The sequence below is a fragment of the Anopheles ziemanni genome, chromosome 3 (assembly GCF_943734765.1).
Source record: "Anopheles ziemanni chromosome 3, idAnoZiCoDA_A2_x.2, whole genome shotgun sequence".
Lineage (NCBI taxonomy): Eukaryota > Metazoa > Arthropoda > Insecta > Diptera > Culicidae > Anopheles > Anopheles ziemanni.
Window position 1 is genome coordinate 39,652,879 of NC_080706.1, and position 10,407 is coordinate 39,663,285.

At 43.6% G+C, this 10,407-nt stretch overlaps 1 protein-coding gene across 1 annotated transcript; it reads right to left on the reverse strand.

Annotated features, from left to right (window-relative positions):
• Positions 1-378: 378 nt before the first annotated feature.
• On the reverse strand, positions 379-10,130 carry LOC131289809 (zinc finger TRAF-type-containing protein 1 homolog). The gene is made up of 6 exons (XM_058319142.1): positions 9,324-10,130; positions 1,597-1,655; positions 1,083-1,474; positions 759-919; positions 478-680; positions 379-406 (listed from the first exon to the last, which is right to left on the reverse strand). Exons 1-6 carry the CDS (start codon positions 10,128-10,130, stop codon positions 379-381), a joined length of 1,650 nt encoding a protein of 549 aa, XP_058175125.1.
• Between the last annotated feature and the right edge of the window lie 277 nt (positions 10,131-10,407).

Consider the following 10,407-nt stretch of genomic DNA (forward strand, 5'->3'; position numbering starts at 1 on the left):
ATTTTATGCATGAACGGGGAAGTGTGACTGGAGAGAACTCATGGTACAAAGGATTCCTTTTTGGTCCATCTTATTGAGACAATTAAATTCGTTCAACAATTTGCGATAACAAGTGTGACCAACGCTCAAGCAATAAGCTCATGGAAATTAAAGTTGTTTGTATAAAGGAATTCAATTTCAGCCATTAAGTTTTTTAATAATAAAAACATTTCAATATTGAAACTCACACATGAACAGCGCATTTAAAAGTAACCCACAGTTCGAAGAAGAGTAAAAATAAACTTAGTACACAAATGCTTACATATGTAGTAAATAAACTTATAAGCTTCACGACGATCCTGAAATATGGTGTTTGCACTGCTAGCTGCCCACTCATTCTTACTTCGATGCCAAGAACATAATTAATCTGGAAAGAAAGAATTATGTTGCATTACTGTACCAACATTACGAAGGTGACTGAATTTGTTTTGTTTTTACCTGAAATTGATTGATTTTGCCGCAAGAAGCCGGTTGCATTCGGCCGTATCCGGCAACGGTAGCAGATTGAACGGACTTTCGGTTTCCGTGTCGGCGAAGTCATGCTTGTATATTTGCGTGTTAACCTTAATGTCCGAAAACGGTCCACGGAGCACAAAGAAGTGCATCGGCAATGGGCTCGATGTCTTGGATTTTAGTATAAGCTAAAATGTAAAAATAAAAATTAAATAATTTCAATTTATATTCGGTTCCCCCATATCCTCAAACTCTGTTGCTCTTACTTGATAGGTGATATCTCGCTCACACGACTCGTGCGGGTAGCGTTGACTCTTGTTGATGATTGCTTTCACTACCCATTGATGGTTGAAGGCAGAGAAGCGGCTCGTCTCATAGTACAAGCGGTGCACGTACTCATCCGTTCTGTACGGTTTCATCTGCAAATCTACGATGGGATAAACACAAACAAACATTGAATTACAAAATGGAAAACATTATCTGAAAATAAAAATGTCAGCGGTCCGAGTCAAAGTTTCATAAATGAAATAGTCGTATCGAGGTTGGTGTGACAAACGGTGTGTGCACCGAGAAGAAATTGCATCATGTACCATTGAAGATGATCTTCTCATAGCTCAGCAAGTCGATCAGCGAGAGGAACAGCTTCTTATCTTCGGCAGCCTTTGCGTCGTGGTCCTGCAGGGCCACCATCACCTCGGCGCCCGACTTTTTCGGGTGGGCGCAGTTTGTCTCGTGGGACGGCACCTCGTGGATTGGGCCACGCCATTGGCAGCCAATGCGTGCAAACTTGCAGTCGGTCGGACGATCTTCACACTCCGTCGACTCATGATAGTCGATTGACTTGTTCGGAAACTCCTTGCCGCAGTACTGGCACTCGGCCGGAAGTTCCGAGACGGCCTTCTCAACCGCTAGATTGCGCGTCGAGTTCGCCTTGCTAATTTCCGTGCGGCAGTTCGGGCACGTGGCATTCTGATCGCGAAGCCTATTGTGAAACGAAAAATAACCACAGACACACACACATACATTCGGTAAGAAAATAATCTACACACATGAAACACTCTAAAAGCAAACGGCTAGAAGCATATGCATGGATTGGACACCTACCTGCCATCGGCCAACAAGTGGGTGAAACATCCGGCACACATCAGATGTCCCATGGAGCACTGACGAAGTGCGCGCACAAGATCAGATCAGATCGTGATGGATTGAAAAAAAAAAAATAACAAAAAGAAAAAGAGAGAGAAGAAAATAAAAAAAGGAAAAATATGGATTAGCTTTTTTTTACATGCATCAACAGCAGGAGTCCGACGGGACACGGGTTTGCAACGGGTTTGCTGAAACTGTAAAAATTATGTGACGGAACAAATTCGTCTTTCACGCACAGGACTAGCATTATTTTTTAAGTGGACAAAAATAAATGGAGCAAAAACAAACGTAAGCCAATTGTAGGCAATACTTCTATAAACGTAACATCGCTGCAATAAGAGAGAAGAGAAAGAGAGAAAGAGAGAAAAGTAGAAAACCCTGCAAAGTGTAGGTAGAACGTTGATTATTTGATGATTTTTGCTACACTTTTCGTTGATATGCAAGTTCACGTTCCAATATAACTAAACTTATGTTTTCAACGTAGACCAAAAATTTACATTTTTTTTAATATACTATCAAATTCTGTGTTGAGCGATGTTGAGAAAAGACAAATTTTCCAGCAAACGCAACGTATATCCAACAACATTAGAAGACGGAAATTTTTAACACATATTTAATCGTTCTGTTATCATACACAACAAACGTAATTGCTATCTCATCCTGGGCCCGCGAGACCCGCGGTGCATCTTCCGGACTAGACTAGTGTCCCTCAATGCTCCCCCTCTACTAGCCCAGCTTCCCAGTTTCCACCGACCCAGAGAAACCCCCACACAACATTCCCACCCCATACAGACACACCACCCTTCTTCTTATCAAACATACAACACCTGTAGGGGAAAAAGAAAAGAAAGAAAAAAGGAAAAAGATAGCTGGATTAAATTTGTTTTAAAATGCGTACTAAATCCCAATGATGGTTTTTGGCCCCCCTCCCCCAGTTGTACCCGAAACAACATTTGTGTGTGGTTTTAACGGTGGAGCAGCAGTATATACCTTTCTAACCATGTATTTTACCTATTGCCAGGTGGAAGAAGTATGAGATAACATCGCGAAGTTGTGTGCTTTCTCAAGTGTGATTGTTTTTTGTCTCGTTTTTGCTTTGTTGCACAATCGATTGCACAAACAATCTATTCGGACGGGAGGACACTGCAGCGACGAGTGGACCGACGAACACAACGATGAATTTTTTTTTTTTGTAAAGAAAACAAATCACACTTCTATTTTTCTGAGGCTGTTTTGCAGCCTTCTTTCATTGTTTTCATTTATTTTTATCCTTCTTTTAAAACTTTTTTTTTGTATTTTCCACTCCGTTTTACAGAAGTGTTACAGATGTTTTGATCTTTTGCACTTTGATAGGATTATTATTATTGTTTTTTTTTAACTTGTTTTATCCTCTTTCCTTTTTTCACTCTCATAGTGCTTTTGCGACTAGAACGTTTTCACATCGAATTGTTACGGAGGTGCAGCATATTTACCACACTTACAATGAGTGTAATTCGCGTGATTCTCTTACAGTAGAACTTGTATAATTCCTACATTCGTTGAAGCTGTTGCTGTCATTTACATCATGCATTACAAAGAAGGTCTATGCTCTAAAGTTTATGCTCGAAAGAACTCTATCACTTTGTCTTATTTTAACATTTTCCATGTAATATGAGTATGATCAACAGACCGGTTCGGCATGTCTCGGCATATTGTCAATTTTTTTTTTCTTCGTATTTGACATGACATGATTAGAACACCACGCGTAAATGTCTGTTACTACATAGATTTGTAAGTATTTGTTTTTAAGAATATATATGCGAAAGTTATGTTTTTAAATAAAATAAAAGAAACTGATGAACCCTAAAGCTTGTTGTTCAACCACGCAACTAACTGTTTAGGTGAAATGGATAAATTTAGCTATGAATGAATCTGATTTCTTAAATCATTTACTCTGCTGTTTTTCAATCTAAACGTGGAAACGTTACATTAATTCCACCTCACTGTTTTTACACTCGTTACACAGCACGCATTCCCATTCACTCACAATTTTCTATCACTCTTACATACTCTTACACACTCCCTCTTCTTCCACACAAAGCCACGATCATGCGACATTCAGAATATTCAAGCACACTTTCCGCCCACATCTCTCGACTATCACATTCCATGAATGTTTAACGTGTGGCAACAACAAGAGAGAAGGCAGGATCGCCTGATTATAGATCTAACCTTCTACTCCAGTAGTGGTCGTATGATGGACCCCATCTGGAAACCAAACATCGTCACAACAACCTGCCACAATGATTCGGTGGATCGTACCAAGGACAAAGGTGCGAGCTGTTGATCAACCCCACCGACCGATCGCCAGATCATCAAAATGCAGAACCTGGTTGTTGTGGTAGGCCTAAAAAAAACGGCCTTGACAAGCTCCACTTTAATACCAAAATGTCCGCAAGAGTAAAGATCCAGCCCCATCTGAGCTGCAGCTTTTCTCAACAACTTCACGCATCTTCCAATTAGCGCATCGTTGGTTCGTGCGATCAATGTCTCGGGTTTCAAGTGGATCTTAGGAAGGGATGCAAAATTCGGAGGAAGCATACATTGTTGGGGCAGACGAATTTGAACACTTGAGTCTGCCGGGCCACCCCTCGTCGTTCGTCAGTCAATGGTGAGAGAAATGCTCTTGAAGTTGCCTTCTGGATTTGTTAACCATCATCAGAGACCCTGCCTGACCGAGCTTCATCTGTTCATCAACTGTTGCATCAGCGGACAAAATATGAGTAACTGTGTTAGGCGGTTACTTTTACATTTATTTCAACGATTCAGTAGGGTGATTCCAGCGACCTTCAACAGCGTTTGCGCGGAGGTGTAAGCGAAACACAGGCCGACATAGGCCAGCACACAAAAAAGCTTGCGTAGGCCCACCCTATTCCATCGACCGAGAGATACCAAGTTCAATGCTAGTTTTGTTAGTCGATGGAAACCTAGCATGACGGAGTGGCATGCGAAGGCCCCACCCAGGTTGTGGGAAAAGGTAGAGCGCCGTCTCACTTGTACTTCATTGTGAGACTTAAATTCATAGTGGTCTATAGGAAACAAATCGAAGCGAAGGAAGAGATTTGATCCTTTTGAAGTAATGATTTTCAGTGCAACGGTTGTTGGATACTTGAATTGAAGACAGTAAAAGTATTTTAAAATTCTGAATCCGAATTGAAACCTATCTATACGTCCCTTGACGTTTCTCACATATGCATTCAAATTTTATCTCTGGGATTGAATTTTAACCGTACAGAACTTCGAATTTAATTTTGTGGGATAGAGGATATTATCCCACACAATATACAGTGTATCACAACAACGAGTGTCACACGCCATGAGAAACGGATTAACAGTGCAGAGCTGCAGTCAATCGAGATCCATTGTGTGGCCAATTAACGAAAAACGGATGCGACCATGTGTGCAACAAGAACCATTATGATACGATCCCGAAACTCGTCCCCAGATATATATTCTACCATCGCGCTATCGTTAGCGGAAATGGAAGTACATGAACCCGTCGAAACAACGGCACGTTGCGTGGAAAAATTTACCGTATCTCGCGCACCATCGTACACGGCCAGCCAAATCGTATGGGGAGGGATAGAGTTTAGTGGAGCTGAACAGACTCTGATTCGGAGTGAGGATGTTTCTAATAATAGAGCACGTGTGGGTTCGTGAGGTGAAGTTTAACGGCGTTCTTTATGTTTTTTTTTGCCCAGCCCCGTAGTCCTACATACGCATTCGGTTCAGCCATTTTTACTTCGTCACTATTTCGGCCCATGTCTTCCTTTTACGGAAAGACGCGAATACGGTCCCTCGAACATACTATGTTGTCATGAGTTAAGGTTCGCCAACCAAACCAAGCCCCACAACAAAACGGGCTCAACAGGAACACATGTTTCCTAATATGGCGTTATTCTACGTATGGCACGGGTTGTTCTTCACCCTACAAAGTAAAAATGAAGAACATGCCATAACACGTGTCGTCTCGACTGATCGATTAAGCATCGTACGGGAATGTAGCTTAAAGAAATGCCTGGTGTTGACTTGTGTCCCTCTGGTGCTCCACCCATTTGCGATTGGTACAGCCGGATGCAAAAACCAGCCACAATCCTCCACAATTGGACCAATTTGTCCAGGCTGAGCACGCGCTTGTTGCGCCACGTTACCATTTGCTTGCTTTGCGTTCCTTTTCGTCGACTTTCGTTTGCCAATTCCCCGGCCATTTCTTTTTTGCGCCGATGGGGAAATTCATTCCGTGGAAGGGAAACCACCAACTTCGGCTGCCCGTTGTTGGGGCCGTCTTAATTGCGTTGTACTTTTTGCACTATTCCGCGGACGCGTCCGCACCCAACGCACACCAGCGCAAAGCCCAAGCCCGTCGACCCGAATACCAGCATCCACATCTCGACGCGAATCGTCGACGAACGGGTTTTCATTTTGTTTTTTTTTTTTTTTGTGGTGCGTGGTGCAATAGTCACAATCAAGAACGTCATACCGAGGTGTAGGGAAGGTTCGCAATCAGCTGTTCAGCACGGCAAGAAACCGTATTACCGCAGTACGCACACCACGAACCAACCAACGCGGCCCTTGGGTGTAGTGTAGGACAACTCCTGCTAGAGCTCGCGAATATCGTGCTGCTGGCTAACTTTTACTACTGCGCAGCTGTACTGAAACATATAGTAAACTAGGCTCCCTTCTCCTCGCCATTTTCGCTATACTTCACCATTCCCCTAGATGCCCTTGCTTTCACTTGTGGTTGTGGCCTTCTTTACGGGTTTTGTTGGGCTGGTCCATCAAAAGCACTTGCGTCTATCAAAATCCTACACAGCAGTGTCAAGCGTATATCGCCTATGGCGCAAGTGTTTCTAACAAGACGTAGTGATTGCCCTACCCCACAAGGTTCATCCCCGGTACCGGACTGCTACAGATAACAAAACAATTGGCACAACCTCACAAGTGTTTCGATGGTGTACCCTATGAATCTTTACCGAAAATCCAGAAAAGACGACGATTTTGTTCCAGTGGATTTGATCAGCTGGCGATACAATTTATCGAAGTAAATTACTTGAAAATTTTTGAAAATCCCTCACACATGCATAGACATTGAACATTAATATCGTGTACTTTCACTCAACGGAGTAGTATATCTTCGATTTATTGAAAAAAAAATGTCTAAATATACGAATAATTTATATATACTTTGTAGATTGATTAACATTATATATTGCAATTTACATGATAGAACCGATATCAACTTACTTTCGTCATTGATGTTTAAGTTTGAACAATTATGTACACTGTTGCCCTCGATTCAAAGAACTAAAACATCTAAACTTATTGACAGCAAGTTTACTGAATGAGAAGCTTCAGAAAGAGGGAAATGACCTCGAATTTGTGCGGAAATTTACCAAAATAAAAATAACAATGACCCCCCCCCCCCCCCCCCACCCCCGGAACTTTGGTTTGACGACGACGCAGACTGAATGAATGACATTTTTCCCTGGTTGTTGTTTTAACCCAACCAAAAAATAAAGAATCGAGACAGCTAAACTAAGAAGTCAAGTGAAGTGGCGTTGAAATGTAAAGGAACTTTACGGAGGTAAGTAAGCGAGCTCCTAGGATCAAGATGTTATGCTGAAATCTATGAAATGTTACCAATGAGCTAGAGTGCGAATAAGAGAACGGTTGTATACGCATGCGCTCGACTCAGGCTTCCCTTTATACTTTTGTGCTCAGTTTGTTTTGAGTTGGAAGAAATGTGAGTGCTCAGATTTTTGAACTTGGGTGTAAAAATAATACCTACAAACCTTGACCACAATTACACTGGGACTTACACGGAATCTCACAAAACTTCCATTCTGAATGCTATTATTTCCCAGCATTACAGCAACGACACTAACGACGCATTTTTTAACAGAGATCAGAAGAAAAAATTCACAGCCAAGTTGATCAAACTTGCAGATCGAAATGGTTGAATCCATCGGAAGCGAGAGATTTGTTTGAACGATGCCTCGAAGCAATCAGCAATTAGAAAGTCTTCGACACGCGACCATCACGAGAACTGGTGTAGTGGAATCGAACGTTCGAGAGTTCGATCCACCGTTACTCCTAGTCGTATTCCTGTTCGCATTTCTTCAACGTTGAGAAGAAATCGTTCAGGGCAATTGACCACAAAACAAGACATCCACGTGTCTACTGCCCCCACACTAAAGGGGTTGGGTTTTTTTTTCTAGTCCTAACTTACGCTAGCTCTCATCTATATAACACAGTTGTTCCCAAAGGTCATTCGTAGTGTAACGACTTTATTCATCAAAAGGTTTGTCCTCGCTAGTAACAGAAAAGTGACCAAACAATTCTTTCCGCATAATAACAAGTTGGTGACCTTTTGATACATAATATGAAACTCTACTCGCAAGTTTTAGTTTTATGCTATAAGAAAAAGCTTGCAACACCCGCTAAGAACCAGATGATGAAACTTGCCAGAGAGATTGCGGAATCCCTATGCACAATGACTTTGATTAGACAAAAAGAAAAATCCCTTGCAAAGGAAAGTTTGACATATTTATGCGACACATTTTTTTTTGTGCAATCGACGGCACCCAAAGCATTCCCCAGGATAATCTTGGGAGTTTTGAAATGGCTATGATTAGCCGCAGACCGCCCTTCCCTACCAACAACCCCAGCACATGGCACCAACACTCAGTGACGGCACGTGCAATAGACATGTGACGTGTGATTCAAACGACGGTGCTGCTACTAATACCCCCATTGGTTTCGAGCCACTCGAGTGGGGACGACCAAGAAAAGGGAAAGAAAGAAAGATCGTTGTGGTGGAGACGGTTTGTCTACGGAATTGCGACGCAGTGCCTTTCCACAGTCGCACGGTTTGGACCCCAAGCTTGTGGCGTTTGTGCATTCTCCAACAATTTTCCAAATGTGGTTTGAAAATTGTTTAAAAAAAATAAAATGAACCAGATTTAGTGTTGTTATTATGTGCAATGAATCAACTGATCCACATCGACTGGGACTTGTGGGGTACGACTAACGGACCATTTTAAAACCCTCTAATTAGTTCGGTGGTCTATTGCCAAACCAGAAATGCTTCGTTTTCAGTACCTGAAAAGAAACTTAAATAAAACTAAGCCTAGGAAGAAGAGCATTGAAGGGGGCAAAAAGTAGTTGAAACTTACCCAGAAAAATTAAGAAATAATTTAGATAGTAACTAATTTATAGCAACCGAATAACCAAAGAAGGAGAAAACAAAAGCAAATTTCGACCGAGACATAGATCCAAGTAAGCAAGGAGAACTGAGGAAATATTTTGGGCACAACGAAAACCAAATAAGTCAAACAGAGTAAGGAAAAAGATACGCAAAGAGCAGATTATCTGTGGAAGGGACTACATATGTTGGCAGGAGCATAGTTGCAATTGATAAGCGGTTTATCTAAGGAAAACGGGAAAAGGGACAAGGGTGCAATGGAAGCTTGCCTTCACGAAGGACGGAAGATATCGCGAGGCGGGGAGACGTAAACTTTGCATTAAGGGTATGGGCAACCGAAAGAAGGGAAATGGAAATGTTTGCCTTGCCTCTTTGGGGTTGTACCAAATATTTTGGTGTGTGTGTGTGTCTGTCAGGAAGGTTTGTGACAAGAAATAGTTACCTGGTACATGGCGGTCCTCGGTAGGTCCAGGCAGACGGCACAGCACAGTATACCGCCGAGCCGAAGTTCCAACTTTTCCACCTTGGCGTTGGGGCTTTCGATCTTCTTGCGCTTCGCTTCCGGTTCGTCGCAGTCGTCCGTTCCTGGCCGTTCGTCCCCGGGCCGTCCATGGCCTGCTCCCAGCGACCGATTGCCCGGGGCCACCTTCGGCGTTTCGCGGTGCAGCAGCTCGAGCGGTTGCTGCTGCACAGAACTGGTGGCCGCGCCCGAGCCCGACGAGGCCCCGGACGACGACGAGGAAGAGGACGAGGAGGACGCAGTGGGTGGGACGACGGCGGGGGTGGACAGCTGCGAGCTCACGACCGGACCACCGGCCCCCGATGAGGACACGGTCGAGGACGACGAGGACGACGAGGGCGCTGGCGACGCCGACGAAGATGACGGTTGTTGTGCCGAGTTGTTATTATTGTTCGTTATGGCGGCTCGATGCTGAGCGATGTTTAGCATCTGATTAAGCAGCAGATCGGAGGCGAGGCTCGACTGGCGCGCGGGTTGCGAACTTGTGGAGGCACTGACCGTAATCAGAACCGATCCGCTAGGCCCATCGTGCGTCGTATTGGTCGAACTGGCCGACGCCCCCGTGCCGGAAGAGGAAGCAACCGACGACGAGGACGAGGACGAGGATGACGACGAAGAGGATGAGCTGCCCGGATCGACCGATGATCCGCCAGCGAGCGTGTTCATCACGTTCAGGTTTATCAAATGCCCGGAACTGGCCGCGGGCGTTTCGACCAGACTATCTGCCATGGCGTATAGATGGTTATCGTACAGCAAAAATTAAAAATAACGGATCGCAAAACTACACTGATTCGAGCTGGCGTCTAAACGCTGTCCTCTATTCTTCCCGAAACGCGTACACGAAGCCTACTACGATCACGCAAACCGCACTCTTGCAAAATGTTCTTTATTTTCACACCAACTACGATTGATTTCACTTTACTACGTGGTTAACGTTTTAAGCGACACTTGAAGCGAAAAGTCTGAAACAACCAAAAAGAAAGACGTTGAGAACTTCCTGTCAACT

Coding starts and splice junctions, on each gene's coding strand:
- LOC131289809 (XM_058319142.1), bottom strand. CDS start 10,130: ATGGCAGATAGTCTGGTCGAAACGCCCGCGGCCAGTTCCGGGCATTTG. Junction 920..1,082: donor TGAGAAGATCATCTTCAATG/GTACATGATGCA, acceptor ATCCCATCGTAG/ATTTGCAGATGAAACCGTAC. Junction 681..758: donor AGCGAGATATCACCTATCAA/GTAAGAGCAACA, acceptor TTTACATTTTAG/CTTATACTAAAATCCAAGAC.